This window comes from Ciconia boyciana, chromosome 2 (genome assembly GCF_034638445.1).
Source record: "Ciconia boyciana chromosome 2, ASM3463844v1, whole genome shotgun sequence".
Taxonomy (NCBI): Eukaryota; Metazoa; Chordata; class Aves; order Ciconiiformes; family Ciconiidae; genus Ciconia; species Ciconia boyciana.
This window is the reverse complement of record NC_132935.1, coordinates 112,322,539-112,342,933: the sequence shown is the minus strand read 5'-3', so window position 1 is coordinate 112,342,933 and position 20,395 is coordinate 112,322,539. Positions and strand designations below refer to the sequence as shown.

Sequence of the window (20,395 nt, the reverse complement as noted above, 5' to 3'; positions counted from 1 at the left end):
CATAAAATGTTCAGTATATGCTACTGCTCCATCAGTATGTTTCTAGAATTGGATGCTGCACTTTTTCAGCCTTTACAGCTCATCACTGAAAATACTCAAAATGTAAACTGATTTCCTTGAGTCTCCTCAGTAAGATGTAGATAATACATTTAAAAAAACTTGGCCAGTGATGACACTCTTGTTTCAGTCCTTGTGGAAAATTGTCTGACAGGATTTATAAGCAAATATCAGAAGACAGGGGAATGTTATGGTACCATGAAAGATGCAGGATTGCATCATATCAACTTGGCCTTCTAAACCAGTGAAAGATTTGTTGGATTATTACTTGTTTGCTCAAACTGGTTGTATATAATTGACTTTATTCTAACCAACTGAAATGGATATCAGTGAAAGCTTAAATTAACTCATATGTCTGTGACTGTTTTTGCATTTATGTTATCACATCTTTTTTTAGGTGTTTTTCGATTTAATGAGAGAAATTAGAGCCAGAAAAATGGAAGACAGCAAAGAAAAGAATGGGAAGAAGAAAAGAAAAAGTCTAGCTAAGAGGATCAGAGAAAGATGTTGCATTTTATAATCAAAACCCTGAATTCCTTACCTACCCTGACCATACTAATAAAAACCATAATTTATAAGCATGCCATTGAAGGCTCAAGTGACTGAAATTACTCTAACATGTTGGAAATTGTAATGTACCACTAAAAGCATGAATTGGAGCTGCACTGAAAGTCAAATTCACTGAAAAAAAAATGATGTGGCTTCAAAAGAAGCAAAGTTCAGTCCATTTCATAATTGCCTACCTTCTCACATTTCTTCTGAATGTAGTGTTTCATAGGTAGTCTTTTCTTTAGTAGTGAACAGAGGGGGGAAGTATTACTTTGTGGGTTCTTGTAAAGCATACTTTTTTATCATTGGTAATTGTCAATTCATCTTGTCTTTTGTTGCCTTGAAAATTACAATTGTGAACGTGATACCTAACAAAGCGGTATGCAGTTGTTTTGCCATGGAGTTATGCAAATTAGAAAAGAATAATGTATATGAGAAGTTATGTTGGGGAAAATTATATGTGGTTCTGCATTACCTGATTAACCTAGAAGAGTGATGTAATCTTTTACATTGAAACATTTGAATATGCCTTAATTTTAAAACCTAAACATAGCAGGTTGCTTAATCAAGGGTGTATTTTCAACTTTGGTGCATGGAGACTGTCCCTGCACATCAGTGCGAGACTGCCCTCTCTGTGGGGTGCAGTTATGTTAATGATTTTGCTAACTAGCTGTCTGCTAGCAGTGTCTGTTCTTTAAATGTGTGCCATACGCTGGTATTGTGAATAATACAGAGCATATTCTGTCATCTGTAACTTGGTAATGGTATCTTAAAACAAAAAGGTCAGAATACATATAAGACTGAAATCATAAGCCTATGGCACATCTAAGCCTGGAATGGTTGTTTAAAACTTAATGTGCTGATACCTTGAAACTTCCCTTTTGCGAGTAGATTTTTGTCTAGATGTTCCTTGGGTTTTAACTCCCTGGAGTTGGGTGGAGTGGAGCTAATTCAGTAGCGCTAATGTGTTTTAAGATGTTGTCTGGGAAATTCTGGTGTCATCAGTTAATTTCTTTTGTGTTCCTAATACTCAGCTACGGGAACATGGTGTGTTATGCTGAAGCTCTTTGCAGGTTTTGTACTGTTTAGTCTAGTTTATGTTGATTTTCAAATGGGGAACATTGTAGCTACTTTTTCTAGTTAATGTTGATATTAAACAATCAAATATGCTTTACAGTACAGAAACATTTACCATGTGCATCCAAAATCCCCAAACAAAACATACTGCCTCAGTTGCTTCAGAACAGCAAGAATACTAGCACACGGTTAGTATGCTGCATCTTAACTAAAAATATACCAGAATGTTTGAGGGTTTTGGACTCCTCTGGGGTAAGACAGGCTAGATCAATTCCACAAACTGTTATACTTTTTATACATGTGTAAGCCTATAACTGACAGTTTAAAATGTGCTCAAGCAAACTAGGTAACAAATATTTAACTTTCATGCTAACAGATGTTTTAGGGACTCAAGTCTTAGAAGTTATATTTGTCATGTTAAATATTTATCAATAGGAATTTTGTATGTGCATTTAGTAGACTGCCAAGTGCAGAATTAAAGTTACTCATGTAACTATGGCAAATAAGCCAGTCTTCATCTTACTGTGTACTCATTTGGGTCTATTTAGCCAGGGAGTCTAACCACTAACATTGTGACTTTGCTTTGGAACCTGTATACTGGGAACTGAGGTGTTATGAAGCCACTGGACACATGAAACTTGTCTTGGCTGATGCCTTATCCTGTCCTTTTATTTGCTATTTGAGCCATTGAAAGATGAATAAACTTCCATTTTTTTAAAATATTTGTGCAGTGTTAATTGATAACTATATTATTGATAAACTTTGCTATAGCTGATGCTAGTGGTCGGGCAGTTAAATCTGAATCATCCAGAAGCCTTTTTTGCGTGTGTGAACAAAATCGTAGATTATACCTAATTAGTCTGATAGAAAGCCACTTTGTAAAAGCTGAGACTATGCATGTGCTACCTTTTATCCAGAGCTAATTTATCCCTGCTTGCTGTAACAAAGAATATCAGAAAACAGGCAAACAAATCGAGGTAAGCTTGTTCCAGAAGTATTTTTCCGTAAGAATGGAAAGTGAGATTTAAAAAAACAACCTACGTAAGTTTTAATAAAATAAAAATGCATTTTAAGTCATTTCCTTCTAGCACACTCAGGGAGAACATAAGTGTGCTTCCACAACCTGCAGGGAATATAGCTTGAATTGTGTATATAGGATTTGGGTACATCTTGAGAGAATCATCCAAATTGAGTGATATATTTGCATCACAGAGGAGTGTTTGGTTTAGCCCATTTCTGTGTCTGAAATTCCTACATCTATCTGCTCAGAGTGCTTCTGTGCCTGAGAGCACTTTTCCTTCCCTGTTTCTCCTCCAAGAAGTTTAAGATACTTTCTTACATTGGCAGGATCAAAGCCTTCCATGGTATTTCCCTCCAAGTTAGCCTAACACACTGGCAGTGCTGTTGCTACCTTTTGTGAAATGCATTGCACTGTAAAACTGCAGACCAGAGAGAGACGCCTTAATTTGTAACAAGCTATGAAGTTCAGTCTTCCATTATGTATGAAACTAATATTGAATTCTTATGCTAACTCCATTTTTTCTATAGCTTTTTGTAGCTTTAAAAACTCAATTGACTTTCAAAAATGTTGGCTAAGAAATGTGTGGTCTGTTTGGTAGTTTCTGTGGCCTCCTGATGAGCATACAATAGCTTAACAAAACTAGTGTTCAGCAGCTTTCTTTGACTATTCTGAAGCAGCATCACAGTACACAGGAAATGCTTTCCCATTCATAGAGACCTTCTTAACATCAGAGTAGCATGCAGAATGACCCCTCTGGCAATGCCAGTGGCAATCATAATGCAGTAAAATACCCTCCGTATCTGAGTCTTATGCTCACTGTATTCATTGGCAGGAGCCAAATACCTTATCTATTAATATGTGAAATGGGCTTACTGAAAATCTTGGATTCCTTTTTGGGACACCAAGCTTTGTAGTGGTTCGAGAGTCTGAGAGGGTAGGTGGTCTCTACATGATTATAGTCCAATGCAAAATGCAGAGCAGCAGACACACAGCTGGCATTACATGAACGCATACAATACGTTTAGCTGTACCAGAGCTGGATCAGAAGGTAGGATTGAGCCTACAACAACTGAGAATTGAATAGGGAAAGCTAATACCGCACCTTAATTTCTAAACTTTTTCCCATTACTGTCAGATGTGGTGTATCTTCTAGCCACGTGGATGCATAGATAGTCGTGTGTAAGCTATATTTCTTTCCAGCCTTGCTCTTGCCAATTTTTGGCTGTGATTTTTACTTAAATAAATGACTGGGTATGTTTTTAAGAGATGACTCAGGAAAGAAACCTCTCCTTGCATATTTTTGTGGGAGCTTCAGCTTGTTACTAAAATTGAACGGTAGGAAAGGTGCCAATGTTGCTAATGCTGGAGTGTAAGCTAATCTTTGATCTAAATACATTGACCAGACTGGAATATTTTTTGGTTGAAGCTTCATTGTCAAAGAAATGCTAAAATGCATACCACTTGAGATCTGCCCAGGATCAGACAGATGCCAAGACTCTTCTCATTTTCAAAGAGATCCTGGCTGGATCTAGCCAGCAATCTAACTGGTACAGTCCATTTTGGGAAAATATTCAGAAGATATAATTTGGTTTGTGTGTGCTGGGGTCTTGTTTTTTCTACCTCTTTTTTTTCTTCCATGCAGAATGGAAAAATACCAAAGCTTAAGTTGTTGGAAAAATTGATTTTCTTCCACCATCCTCTTAATTAATATTGGGCTCAGTAATATTTAATACTCCCAGAGCACTTAATATGTGATACCCATTGTTTGTGGATTTCAGTGGGACAGTTCCAGTTTTGCAGAAGACTGGTCTGTTTTATGGATGCACACAACAGCGGCAGAATTTAGCTGACTCAGTGGGCCAGTAACAGTGTTAGCAGGCTTAGAACTCCTGTTTTACCCTAATGCCTCGTTTTGCCTCATGCAAGGCAATTGCCAGCTTTCTTTACTGATCTGGTAAGACTCTGCATGAAACTGTACATGTACTGTAAAGCAGTCGAGATGGGAGTATCTGAAAACCTGAGTGATTAGATTCCAAACCATGGCATCCCATTACGCTTTTCAGCTTTCGCAAGGACATCCCCTACCAATGGAATCTATGTTGAAATGTTAAAAACTGAGGTCCTGTCTGCACCCCAGTAGCATGGAAACACATGACTCTCTGAAAATGGATAACTGTGTTAACGCTGTTCTTTACAGGATTTTTGTTCTCCTCCTGCTTTCCACAGTTGCTTCAGGCTGTTAGCTACCACTCTCCTATTCAAAGCAAGGTTGGGTGTTTTACTGTGATCCTGGATTTTCCTACTTGATGGAAGTTGCTGGTTTTCTCGTTGCCATCAAGCAGCTCTGTACCTGCACTTGGCTGTGGGCTCCTGTGTATGCAGACGTAATTCCTGCATGTAAAACAAAGATAATTTTTGGAACAATTTACACTTCTGAGGGATCGTGAAAGCCCCTGGGAGTTGAATAATGTAATTCAAATTTAAGAGAAGCATGAAAAAAGTGGTGTTGGTGGCATCTCAAACCCATAACGGTGAGCTGTAGTTCTGCAGCAATAGTGCTTGTTTGAGTCTGTGCTCCACTTCGTGTAACACTGTCATACAATATTCAGGAGAATATTCTGGGTTTTGCCCATTTTCTGCTTTATTAATATGACATGGTGTTGCAAAAAAGAATGGGGGGAAAGATAGTTTCCAACCTAAAACTGTGCTAAAGGTAAACAGACTCCAGAATGCTCTTAAAAGTGTCAAAACAATGGGAAATATTTCATCACTCTGTTGTTTCCTTTGCACTTAGCTAAACAGAGGCGAGGAGGAGGATACATGTTTAATAACATTCCGCTAAAGTTCTTTCTATGGGAACCACTTTGGAAATTTTCTTGGAAAAAACCAAGCCTGTAGCAGATAGTGTGTTAGGATTACAGCTTCAGTCATTTTTGTATGCCTCATGCTTGAAATCGTAGTTTCAGAAATCTCAGTTCCTAAGTGGTTCGGTGTTAATTGCAGGCTTAATTTTCCTTAATCCCTGACATTTTAAGAAAAGTTTGGTCGTTTCTCATAATAACCTGACAATACAGCGCCCATTTCAAAGCACATTCAGATGATAGCCACCCATCTCAACATTTACAGATGGAGGTAGGTGAGCCAGGGGAATGCCAAGGGGCTTGCCAGGTCTGGGGACAAAATCTGTCATTTGATAATAAAGTGAGGTGGTGAGGCTGCCTCTGCTGTGTCAGGTCTGTTAAGAAAGTGTCTGCAGCTACATTAGGGTAGGCAGAACTACATCCATCTACTGAGGTAATCATGGATGGTGTGTCTAGGTGCCTGTGGATACATGACTTCGAGCAGTGTTTGGAGGTTAACTACAGATTTTTTAGGAACCAGTTTGTTGTGTTGGAAATGGGGGGGAGAGGAAAGACATACTAGAATGCTGATTTAGAAATACATATCTGTTAACTTATTGAGCTGGGTAGCAATCACATTTTTTCTCCTTGTCCATTTCTATTTGGATTTGACTGTATTTATGGCAAGACAGCAAGGAGAGGATGGAGGACACTGATTTCTGTGCCACCTGATGGGAAGCAGCCATCATCCATGGGCAGCTGAGGAAGCACATGGTGGGCAAAGGGAGAAATCAGAAGTGGCCAGAACCCAGGCAAAAGCTCAGGTGGTCTTTGCAATGCTTTGGCAGCTAAGACAAGGAGCGGGAACCAAAACTGTGCATGCCAGGGATGGGGAAAAAAGCACTGGCATGCTCCTGCCACGAAAAGCAAGCTGGGACAAACAGCCAGCGAGGCCCCTGGGGCTGACAGTGCCAAACTGCGAAACACATACACACCCTGTCTTTGTTTCTTCTTCCTGACAACATCAGTACTGATTTTCAGGTATTTCCTTACTGTCTGAGTAACAGGTGAGGTAACACCTGCAGTAGTGTTGGACCTATGTTTTCTCTACTCCTCTGCCTTCCTCTTCACGGAGTGCTCTCTCGTTCCTCCCTGAAAGGGGGTGGGCAATAAATGATTACAGCCTGTGAGCCACTGATGTTAATGCTGCCTCCTGTGCTTGTGCTATGAGCATAGAGTAAAAAGAGATTGGAGGCAGCCTGGGAGAAGCCTCATCCACAGACCAAAGCAGCCGTGGGAGCAGTCATGCACTCTTTCTGCTGAAGCTCTAGAGTAGCATCTGGGATGTCAAGGTAGTGCAGTTATTCTTCTCCCCATGCTTCTTATGAGTGGAGAAGGCTGGAAGTTGTCCATTTTCCACCTTCTTGTTCTTGATTGATGCTATGACGGCTTGTTGGTTGTCAGTATCCCAAGCACGAAGGAGGGGATCTCCTGCTACGAGGGAGCTTGTGCCTCATGGATGTCCTGGCTAAGAGTGGAGGCATGATAACCAGCAGTTTGTGTGTTACATTTTAGACACTGACTGCCATCCTGAAAGTAATGAACTGGTGTTTGCCTTCAAGTGAGCTCAGCATGTCTGGTACGCTTCTGTTACAATTATTTTTCCTTTTCGCTTGTTTGTGAAGAAAAACTTATGAGACCAGGGGGAAGGGGAGGAGGTGGTTCAGTAACAAAATAGGAGACCTGGTGGCTGGAATGCTTCCAGACTAATGTGTTAAATACTAGTCATCTCTAAAGAATGAGCCTGAAACAGTAATCCTTCTGTTTTATCTGATAACTGCCAAAATGCCTACTGAAATAGCTTGGGGAAGTGTCAAAAGAGCAGTTAAAAATAATGTACCATGTCTATGCATAGCAGTTTGCTGTGGGCGGTTGTAACTCCGGTGAGTGTCAGAACTGACTTGAGGAGGTAGGTGCTAGATGCCCTTAGCTGCTTGTGACAGACTTACACTGCATCTAACATGAAGGAAGCTTGGAGAATTTGGCTGCCCCTATGCTGTTTGATGAGGAGTAATTTTTTTCGTTTGCGAGACAAAGATAACAGTAAGAGTGTGCCACTGCTTCTGGTTTTGCAGCGTTATTTAAATCTGCAATGCAACATGGATATTTTTCAGAGACTTCACAAAAACTTTGTAAATGACAAATATCTGTATCCATAGACAAGGTGCCAAGAGTGTGGGTGTTAATGGGTGAGCCCATATGGTCATACACGAAGGGCAGTGGTCAACAGACGCTACTGCGGAGCTGCTCTTTTGGTACTGGTTCCCTTTGTTGCATCAAAAAGAGATCAGGGCGTATTGCATCCCACTTCAAGAATGGGTAGGGTTGTCACTAGGGCAATACGCAAGTCTAAATGGGACAATGCAGTCGGTCCATTAAATGCTTCTGTTTGCGACAGTATAAGCAGGTAGGAGAAACCATGGCTTAGAGCAAAAACCTTGCTATAAGGTTTGTTTTATAATTTGTAATTGTCTAGTCACATGAGTACCCTAATGACTATAAAGAGTGCAGAAGAAAATATTGGAATGTTTTTTGTTTACCTTGTATTTCATTTTGATCTTAAGATCTTGATCCATTTGTGTGGAAAGGAAGATTAAAAACACAAGTATTTAAACCCTTCATAATACAACCAGATTATCCCTATTGCACTCAGAAATGCTTATCACAGTTGGCCATTATTATTTTTTAAGAAAAATCAGGAAAGAACCTGCAATAAGAAATCACAAGAATAGTTGTTTCTGCTGGTTGCCTTTGTTCTTCATTTCTTTGACCATCTGCACAAATTTGCAAAAAGCAAGTGTGAAGTGCGGTTTTTTAAAGTCTTCTGTGTTCATCCAGTTGAGCTGGGTTTCCAGAGGATGGCAAAACCCAGCAGCTCTGACACTAGCAAGGCTCAAAGTTCAAGCCCTCAGTCTGAAGCAGGATGTGCTCCTCAACTAAATGGTTGCAAATCTTTTGGAGGTGAACAATACCTGTTCATTTCCCCGTGGATTTTTTTTTTTTTTTACTCTTTGTACTCATTTTTAGAAATGCCTGATCTGTTTCCTGTGGAAAAACAGGCTAAAACAAAAGAGCCTGGGTAGAACAGTACTCCCTTGGAGAGAAGGTCCATCTGGCCCAATACTCTTGTCTCCAAAGTGGCCAAGCATCAGTGTCTAGAGGAGAGCATATGAGCAGTGCAAGTCTTCTTCTGCCAGGGTCCTGGGGGTGCTCCTAGGCCTCAGTGGCTGGGACCGGCCTCCCGCGGGACCCCCACCCCGCCCGTCTCCTGCCAAGGGCCCAGGGGACGTGTCTCAGCTCAGCCTGGGGCCTTCGGTCCCTGCCTGAGCGATGGGGTAGGTGTGCCCGTCTCTGCCCCTGTCTCCTGGATGGGCCTGGGACCTGCCCTGCAGAGCGCTGCTCTCCTGGATGCAGCCCTCAGACCTAGGCCATGGCTTCTCATGCAGAGCTCTAGGCATAACACAGCATAACTAGTCTGCTCTATTCCCTACACTCACCATGAGTCCAATAATGATGAGACTGTAATTTGCCTGAAATGCCACAGGGTTTTTCAGCTCCCAAAGCACTTTCAAGGACACACAACACAAAGGTTACAAGTGGCAACAGGATTTTATTTTTCTTTGTATTTTTCCGAATGTGTTTCAGAGCCGATGCTCACCAGCATTCACACAATGCCCATCAGCCCAGGAGCAGGCTGATGCGTTCTTCAGTTTAGCTTGAAAGAACATCCCTTGCAGTCTGGCAAAGGCATGCACGTCACAGAGCTACAGAAAGCGGCAGCAGGAACACAGGCCAAGCAGGCCCTGTTTCCTGAAGAGCGAGAACGTGAAGCATGAGGATCAGGACCGACCACACAGAAGAAGAAAAGGAAGAAGAGGTGTGTGGTACCGTGGGGTATTTTCCAAAGTATGACACATAGGTCCTCTGGTCCCTTTTGGCTAGCTTACTGCCTGCTGCTCGTGCACCACGAAGATGGCCTCTCGTGCCCTGCAGCGGGGAGGAGGAAGGCTTTTTTTCCCCCAGGGTGGGCTAGCAAGTGTCTCTGGGGGTTTTTTGCCTTCCTCTGCAGCACTGAGCACGGCCCCTTGCCAGGGCTCCTTGGGAAAATACCCCACGGTACCACACACCTCTTCTTCCTTTTCTTCTTCTGTGTGGTCGGTCCTGATCCTCATGCTTCATGTTCTCGCTCTTCAGGAAACAGGGCCTGCTTGGCCTGTGTTCCTGCTGCCGCTTTCTGTAGCTCTGTGACGTGCATGCCTTTGCCAGACTTCAAGGGATGTTCTTTCAAGCTAAACTGAAGAACGCATCAGCCTGCTCCTGGGCTGATGGGCATTGTGTGAATGCTGGTGAGCATCGGCTCTGAAACACATTCGGAAAAATACAAAGAAAAATAAAATCCTGTTGCCACTTGTAACCTTTGTGTTGTGTGTCCTTGAAAGTGCTTTGGGAGCTGAAAAACCCTGTGGCATTTCAGGCAAATTACAGTCTCATCATTATTGGACTCATGGTGAGTGTAGGGAATAGAGCAGACTAGTTATGCTGTGTTATGCCTAGAGTTCTGCATGAGAAGCCGTGGCCTAGGTCTGAGGGCTGCATCCAGGAGAGCAGCGCTCTGCAGGGCAGGTCCCAGGCCCATCCAGGAGACAGGGGCAGAGACGGGCACACCTACCCCATCGCTCAGGCAGGGACCGAAGGCCCCAGGCTGAGCTGAGACATGTCCCCTGGGCCCTTGGCAGGAGACGGGCGGGGTGGGGGTCCCGCGGGAGGCCGGTCCCAGCCACTGAGGCCTATGAGCACCCCCAGGACCCTGGCAGAAGAAGACTTGCACTGCTCATATGCTCTCCTCTAGACACTGATGCTTGGCCACTTTGGAGACAAGAGTATTGGGCCAGATGGACCTTCTCTCCAAGGGAGTACTGTTCTACCCAGGCTCTTTTGTTTTAGCCTGTTTTTCCACAGGAAACAGATCAGGCATTTCTAAAAATTAGTACAAGGAGTAAAAAAAAAAAAAAATCTCCATGGGGAAATGAACAGGTATTGTTCACCTCCAAAAGATTTGCAACCATTTAGTTGAGGAGCACATCCTGCTTCAGACTGAGGGCTTGATCTTTGAGCCTTGCTAGTGTCAGAGATGCCGGGTTTTGCCATCCTCTGGAAACCCAGCTCAACTGGATGAACACAGAAGACTTTCAAAAACCGCACTTCACACTTGCTTTTTGCAAATTTGTGCAGATCATCCAATTATCTCGAGATGAGGCACAGCTCTCCCCCCCATCAGAAGGTACATGCCTCCTGCCCACAACGTGACAGAGCCAATGCTTAGGATGGGACATGACTGCCCATTCAATGCCTTCTGCTAGTGCAGGGCTGGGAAGCAATGTGGGAAGGGAAGGGAAGGGAAGGGAAGGGAAGGGAAGGGAAGGGAAGGGAAGGGAAGGGAAGGGAAGGGAAGGGAAGGGAAGGGAAGGGAAGGGAAGGGAAGGGAAGGGAAGGGAAGGGAAGGGAAGGGAAGGGAAGGGAAGGGAAGGGAAGGGAAGGGAAGGGAAGGGAAGGGAAGGGAAGGGAAGGGAAGGGAAGGGAAGGGAAGGGAAGGGAAGGGAAGGGAAGGGAAGGGAAGGGAAGGGAAGGGAAGGGAAGGTTTTTTAAAATGGGTTTTGCTCATGTGAAGAAGTAGGCTGTTTCCCACATTTAGTTTGGAAAAACCAAGATAAAGCAGTGAGACAGCCTGTTGCCTATCATACAGAATATCTGCCACAAAACTAGAAATAGTTGTATTGCCCTCTTCATCTCCATTTATAGAGCTAAATGTTTGGCACCTCTGAAAAGTTAACCCCCACACCTTCTGAGGTAGAATTGTCTACTTTAGGTGTAGGATCACCATATTACCTTCCCAGGCAGTACCAGGTTGTTAAAAATGTCAGCTTTCACCTGTAAGTTTGAGTGGGGAACGGCACGAATGATTTTACTTTACTTTTAGAATTAGGAGCTGTCCCAAAAGCAGCAACTCGGAGGCAATGCCTAGAAGGGTACCTGGAGGATGACAGAAGATTTCTTGCAGAAGTTCTCGTGTGTATTTAGTCTCTGGTTTCATGTTCTTTGTTATGCTGACCTCTAGGGAAACGTTTCTGCAGAACGGTTTGCCAAAGCATTTGTATAGGGAGCGAATCGTGGCTTCAAACCAGTCACTGCCTTTCTATTTTAGGGACCAGGCATTTGGTGTCAAATCCAAAGTAGGCCTTCACATGCAGCTGCAAGCTGTTTGTGTGCTCCCTCAGCTGCTTCCAGCACGCTTGAGTGAGTCAAGGTCTTGGTACATCTGAGCAGGGCTCAGTCAGCAGAGGAAATGCATCCTGAGTTAAGAAACTGGGTGATTGTTCTGAATATTTGTGAACCAGGAAGTTAAAAATTTGAAAAGGACTCACGCTCTGAGTTTGTGGAGGCCAGCATGTACCTTTTCATCCATTGCTAAGACCGCTTCAGCAATGGATTAAGTTGGTATCAACCATTTAAGTTCTAGCCTGACAGCTTTGGGAAGAATGGATAGATTGCTTTCCCAAAGGAGCTGGGGTGAGTGGCAACTGTGCAAGTGTCCTCCATCAGCAGGCAATGAGCCTGTTTCAGAAGGGATGTTTCACGGGCTGAAAAGCCAGAAAGCTCTGCTCAGTTTGATGCTAGTTAGCAATGAAGCCCAAAGAAAGGAAATGGAAGACTAAAGGCATGGAGAGATTTTGTTGTTGTTGTTTTGAAAGGATCATTTAAAGGAGGATAAGAGACATTAAGCTAGACATGCATATTCCATAGGAAAAGCCTTAGGACATCTTGCTTCTTTTTCTCCTGATATTCAAACAGGGAAAATTTGCTGACAGTTGCAGAGTAGGAGCATTTTTCTTCTAGATGCAAAAGGGTGAAGGTGAGTCATATTGGCTAATGATGACCATTCTAGAGGAGTGATTTTTTTCTCTCTCAAGTAGCCTGCTTCAGGCTCCTACCTCACTTTTTTGCTCAAGTAGAAGATCTGAACACCATCCCAGCGTAGAAAGTTTCATACAGTAGACTACTGTAAAAGGCAAAACCCTAACAGTAATTAATTAGCTATGAAGGCATACGATCGAAAAGGTTCTTATTTTTCACTAAGTTCAGGCTCCTACTGTCACAGGCAACTACATCACTTTCATAAACAATGAAATCCCTTTCATAAATTGGTCAAACTCCATCCCTTGCTGGATTCCAGTTTGGTTTCTTCTACTAGCAGATGACTCCAAATCCCCACTCTTTTCATAAATAAAAACCATACATTTCCAGGCTGTATTTATTGACAGTTTGCTTACAGCTGCCTGTACTAACTCTGTCTCTTAGTGCAAATAGTTCTTCTTTCTAGGTGTTTATCTCCTTTCCTACCCTCAAGCTAAATTTACAGAACAGTGTGATTTCTTCCTTGTTTTTGTTATGCTAGACTAACCATGCTCTGCTAGTCTCCCCTGAAATTAAGATCTTGGTATCACTGATGATCTTCATAGCCTTTTATGCTCCTGTTATGAATTAATCTTTCTCTGAATAAGAATGACCAGAACAGACGCAGACTCAATGATCTAACAGTGACTTAAAGACAGCATTAACCTCTCTCAACTCTTTTATAGTGTACAGGTTGCATTTGCCATTTCACTGGTAAATCCACTTGTCTCCTGATCCACCAATACACAGGTCTTTATCCTTCTCTGTTTTTTCCAACAGCTGAGTTCCCAGTTCATAGAAACATTCTTCTGGTTGGGAAGAACAAACACAGACATATTGAATCTAGTCAGCTTTTCCACAGTGCCTTGGGAAACACAAATTATTGCACTTCAATCACTAGACAATCTTAGGGCAAGATACAAATACAACTGCAGTCAAGAAATGGCAGAGATTGTAACAAAAAACCACCAAAACTAAAAAAAAGACAGTATATTTAGACCTCAGACTATTTTTGTAACATGGTTAGAAGACATATGAATACATACAGTACTTCAGAGAGTAAAAATAAGATGTCTTCTAAGACTTCCATGCTTAACCAAAAATACCCAAGCCCCCTAGAACAATGAGATAATTAAATTCAGGACAGGTATTAGAGACACCAGAGAAATTTTAATTTCTAGCTCTCTGTGTGGTTGGGGGAATTATATTGTTTTTGTAAGAGAAAAAGCAGGTTGATACTGGAAGACAGTATAAGATACTGGAAACAAAACTTCAAAGAATGCTTGATAACTGTTACTGCTGGGGAGAAAAAGAAAAACACACACCTTTCCCCACTGCCAACCCCCAGAAAACCAAACAAACTAAAAAACCAACCCTAAGGAAAAATCCCTGCCAGGTCAACAAACAAGCCCTGAGGAATTCTGCTGAAAAATAAAGATCCTCAAACTACTGAAAACTCTTTATCTTGATGGATTGACAGTTTGTCCTGCACCAGAAGGATGTTGCTAAGGACTTTATGCATCATGGTGACAAAGACAGGACACAGAAACTTTAAAAAAGGAAGGAAGAAAGTACAACAAAAACCTTAACAAAAAAAAGAAGTAACATTGCCCATGAAGCATGTAGCACAGCCTCCTCCTTAGTGCATGACTAGCTTAGCATCTATTTGTATCAATTGTATCACATTAAAGACGGTGGACAGTCGCTCAGAACAGACTCATGGGAGCCTTAATATGCTTTTGCAGATCCAGCAAAGTATTTGTGTAAAAACCCAGAATAATATAAGTTGAGGTTTTTAAAAAAATTTAAAATTACCTAAGTGTTAGTCCAAGTTCCCTCCATGGGATGGCTGCTAGGGAAGTCCTTTTCTAAGGGCTCCTTTTCTAGAGCTGGCATCCAAATACATTTGGAACTGATGGTATTTTGGCTGCACCTTTCCAAGTGTGTTTTTCTCCAGTGTTTACCACTGTTTTCATGTGCTGACCATATGATAACACCTTGCAAGATAAGAGATACCTGCAAACACCATTCCTATGGCATAAGGTTTCAGCTTGTTGTGGAACAACCAAGACCTGACCTCTTCAGAGCACTGGTTCCCACACCACCGCAGGTGCCACTGCCAAGATGTATCTTCTAACCTAATCTGGTGCTCCTTTCCCTCCTATTTACTCTTCCCCACTAAGCCTTGTGGAAACAAGTTGTAATGCATCTTAAATTTTCCGGCTCTTTGGGAAGCCAACAATTGGCACTATGCCATCAACGTGTTCAACGCTTCTGAAGGATTTCATTCTCTGAAAGGAATCGTTTTCAGGTCTGCTTCGTTACATCAGGAACCTACGGATTTCTATACGTTTTCACTGTCGAATCCTGAGCTGCCATCACCTGATGGTTGAGAGCTGCCAACACTGACATGACTGCTATTGGCAAATCTTGCTACAACCTGGTGTAGCCAATTTCCAGGCAGAGCAAACTCGCTGTCATTAGCAGCTTAGCTTCTAGTTAAGAAGCTTCTCTGACCAGTCATGAGGCTCGCTCCACATGTGAAAATGCCAGCACTCTACTGCTAATCACACAACTCTTCCAAATAATATATTCTTGCTCCAGAATTCTAGTGAATGCTTGGAAATAAATTGGAAATTGCAGCCTGTGTTGAATTGTCCAGATCTGTCCCGTGTAATTATCCACAGTCCCTATAACTGCCTCTATGATGTAGGGTTGTTGGCTTTTTGAGTTTTGTTTTTATTTTTTTTTAATGTGCCAGAAGCCTGACAGTGTACTTGTTTTGCTGAGTGTGCTTCTGTGTGTGCCACAATGCACACTGGAGAACCTCTTCATCGTTGCTGAATATTCATGTATGCAGTGAGCAGCAAAGGTATCAGCAAAGCTGAGAACAGCCTCCAGGCCACTATGGAAAGATAAGCTATTCCACAACAGCCACAGATGAAGTCTGGGAAGTATGGCACTTAACACAGTGGGGAAGATATGAGGTATGCTGCTAGTGACCCCTAAGTTGCACAGAATTTTCAGGATGCATAGCATGTTCATAAATAAACACAGTTTGACCAAGTATAAATGCATTGTCATCTAGGTCAGAGTAATCCCCCTTGGACAGTGACCTTCTCTCCTGAAATGGCAGGTAGGCCAGCATACCAGGCTCTTTCCTTCACCATTCTATGGGACATCGTTAAAGAAGAAAAAAACTAATGCAGTTGTTCTCCGTGCGGCATGCATCTTAAGAGGAAACCTGAAGGAAAGTGCATGTGTGTGTGTGCATAACTAGAGAAATATGTAATGAATGCTTTGATGACAGTGCTTGTAAGAAATGTGAGTTGGTACAGAGAGATGAAGGGTGGAGTAAAATAACACACTTGTAAAAGGAGGCTTGCTGGAAGTGGATGATGTACAGGACCTGGACAGGAGGAATACTTTTGCTTGGGTTTACAAAAAGAGATGAAACCATCAGAGGGATTCAAGGAGTTGAAATACAACAGTGGAAAAGAGGTGGGGGTTTTTGGTTTTGTTTATTTTTAAGTCATGTTTTACATAGAAACATAACCAGTACGTATGTAAGCTAGCTAACAAAAATTAGATAGCAAGATGGCCAGAAGACTATTAAATCCCTAAGGAAAGACAACCAATTCTGCTTTTAAAGCACTTAGGATGACGTTCAAGATGGTATGGCAGATCTACCTAATGAAACAAAATCAGCTCAAAAAGCTGAGTTGAAGTATAGGCAGCAGAGTGGCAGCTCCAGCCATGAAATTAAATAAAATCATGAAAAAGCAAAAGGTAGAGAGGGCAGAAAAAGGGAAGAAAAAGCTTGAGACTTCATTAGAGTCTGAGATCAGAAGTCAAGAAGTTTGGAAGGAAACGTGAAATGCCCTAAAAATTAGTTTCAATAGTGTAAGACAGCAAAAAAATATTTATCTTTCAGGAAGCAATGAAATTGCTTTACTGTTCAGAGTCAAGCATGCCTTTTAATAGGAGTGATTTCCTCCCAGGTGCTAGTTCAGCAAGCATTCTTACACCCCCAAGTTAATAATCAGGATCTATATAAAATAAAACCAGTAAAAATCACCTGGCCATAGACTTTTCGACACTCCCTTCTGGAGCCCCCTTTCAAGTTTACTCAGCTATCACTCCTTGATTGCATTGTGCATTTTTTTTCTCCAGCAACTATTTTAACTAAAGGCAAGTCAAAATAACAGGTGAACAATCATTCACCTTGCAAAAATCTCCTGAGTAACATTAAACATTACAAAAATTTAGCATGCATTCATTGTTATAGGAGACACAATAGGTCTGACTGAACCCTTAATGCCTTGTGCAGCCATTCTCTTCTCCCATAGCTGATGCCAAGCCATCGAAAAACCACCGTAAGGTGGGCAAAGTGCCATAGAGCCCTGTCCTGAGGCTGGGTGAGGCCAGGGTACCACTCTGCTTCACAGGGTTTAGAAAGAGGAAACAAAATAAGATTCACATTAAGGCTGTTCCTTAGGATCAGTCCTAAAGATTGAATTAACTCTCCAGCATGGGCTGTCTCCTAGTCTATGGGCTGTTTCAGGAAGGAATTGCTTTATTACTGTGGAATATCCTGTGTGTTTCAGCCAATATTGATTGGATGGAGAAACCAATTTTATTCTGTTCCTGGTTCCACTGTCAGACTGGAGAAGAACATTGCTCATCTAGAAATAAGCTTTCACCATATAGAAATCAGCTTTTAGTTCAGTAGTCACTTCTGAAAACAGTTTAACTGATGCTCATGATATATTCACTGGATTTGCTTTGATGATTGGAAACCTAATAGTAGTTAGTACACTGGGTACACCAGGAAAGGTGAAGGGCATCACTTCCTCTAGAGTGACCGGGCCACTTCATATGAATACTGTAAATGAACAAAATGTGTAACCCCCATGATCTTGCTAAAGCAAAAAACTCTTTATTGTACTATGTGTAGGACACTGGTTTTACCTGATTTGCAATTATGCAAATTCTTAATTTTCTGAAGAAATTACAGGTGTTGCTCTGTGGAACAAAGCAGCACAGAGAGGAGACCTGCTCACGTGAGATTCTCTGCATTATTGACTTTCCAAGTAAAACAACGGACATAGAGATGGTAATCCTAAATCTGCCTTATGCCTCTTGCTGTTAACAGCAATCAGACTGAGGATGTAGTCAGTCAGAATTGCTTTAGTAATACCATGCACCAGCACTTAAATTTGCTTAGACTTGCGGCAGGGTTGCATGACAGTAGTGCCCTGGCTTCTGTGGGGAAAAATAAGAGTGGTTTATCACATGCTGTGTCAGCAACTAGCACAGGATTTAACATTCATCCACCTGCTCATAACCTCAGACAGATATTCATACGAAAGGAACGGCAGTGATCCTATTTCCCCCGCAGTCCTGTATTCCTGCAATCCCTTCAAACCGTTCCTCAGACTGAATAAAGGCATTTTTTTCTTTGCCCTCTGGAAAAAGAGAGGAGAGCTGCCAGGAGAGCTCTAGCAGAGAGGATATTGTGGAGTCAACCCCAGTCCTATGTCTGTGGCCTAGAAACATCTTTATGTGGCTCGGGCAGTTCCCACCGAAGCAGACTTTCAAACAGAGAACAAGCGTTATGAAAAAGTCCGACACAAGGCAACTTTAGCAAACTGGGTATTTTTATTAGGTCTCCTCTTATTGCTGCTCTTCACTGAATCACTGAGGAAACAACATACTCCAACACATGTTCACTTTTTAACACCTCTTTAGCAACTCTGCTGATCATGAACAATAGCAATGACCAAGCAGTTTGTTAGCAGGAAGGAAACCTTTCTTTGCAGTCTGTTTACATCTTCTTGCATGCATCACTAAACCTTGCATTTAACCCACTGCCTTTATCTAAGAGAAAAAATAATTTTGTCCTTCACCTGTGAGTTTGTGTTTTTTTTCGCTTCCCTTTCAGACTCCAAACATTTGAGAGGGGGGCCTGAAAATGAAATGTGTAATTGTTCTCTCATCTCACTTAACCATGCTGTAAATTCTGGTGAGCTGATAGCCTATGTGTGAATTGGCTCGACTGAAAATTACAAATGTATTGCCCAAGTTGCCTTACTTTATTAGAATATTATAAATACTAAACTTTCAGTCAATTTCACTTAAGGGAGAAATTTATAAATGACATTTTAGTGGTCCCACTATGCTTACACAAGCCAGTAGGTGAATACTTCGTCTCTTTCTTTGAAATGTCTTCATCCATCACTTCTCAACCTGCATATCTCAAGATGGCATGCATTTCTGCTTGCTGCAGTTCTGCTCTGGCCCCAGATTCAGATGAGGCCTCGGAGGGACGTACCCTTGCTGTTATCACCATGTGGTATCACGTAAGGTGGGGCGGGCACAAGTTGGATATTTGCTTGTGTTCCGCTTGAGTAGAGGAAAACAGGCTTGCTACCAAATGAAATTAAAACTTTGTTATTAAATTACATCCTTTGCATGAAAATTAGTAATTGGACAGGAATTTATGCTTTAGCTAGCTAGTGGAGAGTTTAGAGCTACTTCCTATCAGGTGTGGCGGAAGCCTTTCTGCACATTTGTAGCTGAAATAGATCTTTCTCTTCTAACACAATTCACTTTAAAGGAAATTTCAATAGCTCTCCTCTGCTGTATTTTGTCTTCTCAGGTGACCTGTGTTACATCTTTCGGTGTAGAAAGACACGCAAAACTCTTAAATACCTTGTTTTGTAAAAATGTTTAAAACCATGGTTGTTCTCACTTCTTCATATAATTAATAAAGCCCCCTGCAAACTTGATATTCTCTCTGCCACAGCATTTTGCTCTTAGGTTTTGGAGTCAGTTCTTGGAGCTTTACAGGCTTTCATGCTTTTAATGCTGATTTCAACCACAGAAAGCTCTTAGGACACTAACACTGCAAATTGGGGGAAGGTGGAAAGCTTGAGCTTGTGTGTTTTTCTGCTAGTTTCTTATAGTTTCTACAGGCAATTTACATTCTATTACAGCATTTTTAACTGAAAGCCACTGGGAAAACATGAACACACCTTCTATGGTAAGGCAGAATGAAATTCCTGCTATACTGCTTATGCATATGATCTGAATGGGGCAGGTGTGGGGCCACAATAAAGTATTTTTTGGCTTGAGCATATATTTATAAATATACATAAAACTTAAATGGGTACATACAAGTGAAGTATACATGGCCTGAGCGCTAGAAATTTTAACCTGAGCTCTTCGCAGCACCCATCAGCGGCTGGGCTGCTGTGCCCGCACACCGTGAGCACACGCCAGCCAGCGTTCCCCGCTGTGGAAGCACCGCGGGGGCACCGAGGCCTTAAGCCGCCTCCGCGCCGCGCACCCCGGGGAGGAGCGCCCCAAGATCCGCCATCCCTCAGCGGAGAAAGACCACCTGCTGCCCGGGACGCCTCGCCCACCGCCCCCCTTCCTCCTCTGCCCATCCGCCCGCGGCCTGACACAGCGCCCTCCGCGGGGGCCTCCGCCGCTCCAGCTCCGGCCTCTAGAGAGCGCTGGGGCGGACAGGAAGGGCGAAGCCCCAGAGGGGCGGGCAGCCCCGACTCAGGGCTCCGCTCGCCGCTCGCCGCTCGCCGGTCCCCTCCCGCCGGAAGCGACCTTTGACCCCCGCGCCCGGAAGCGCCCCGTCCCTCCCCCCGCGGGCGACCGCGGCGCAGTGACCGCGAGCAGCGGGATCTCGCGAGAGCCGCCCGGCAGGGGGAGGGGTGAGGTCTCGCGAGAGCGGGGCGGCTCTCCCGGCTCCGGGCATGCGGGCGAGGGCGGCAGCCTCGCGCGCGATTGGCGGGGCGCGGCCCCCCCTCTGCCGCCGGCCCCG

At 42.9% G+C, this 20,395-nt stretch overlaps 1 protein-coding gene across 4 annotated transcripts in view; it reads left to right on the top strand.

Moving 5' to 3' along the window:
• Nucleotides 1-2,403, top strand: part of RALA (RAS like proto-oncogene A) — a 29,725-nt gene extending 27,322 nt beyond the window's left edge. For all 4 annotated transcript variants that reach the window (XM_072853576.1, XM_072853579.1, XM_072853577.1 and 1 more), the window contains exon 5: nucleotides 455-2,403. In XM_072853576.1, coding sequence (XP_072709677.1) covers nucleotides 455-577 — 123 coding nt within the window. In that variant the 3' untranslated portion in view covers nucleotides 578-2,403. The remainder of the gene's footprint in view (nucleotides 1-454) is intronic.
• Nucleotides 2,404-20,395: the final 17,992 nt, after the last annotated feature.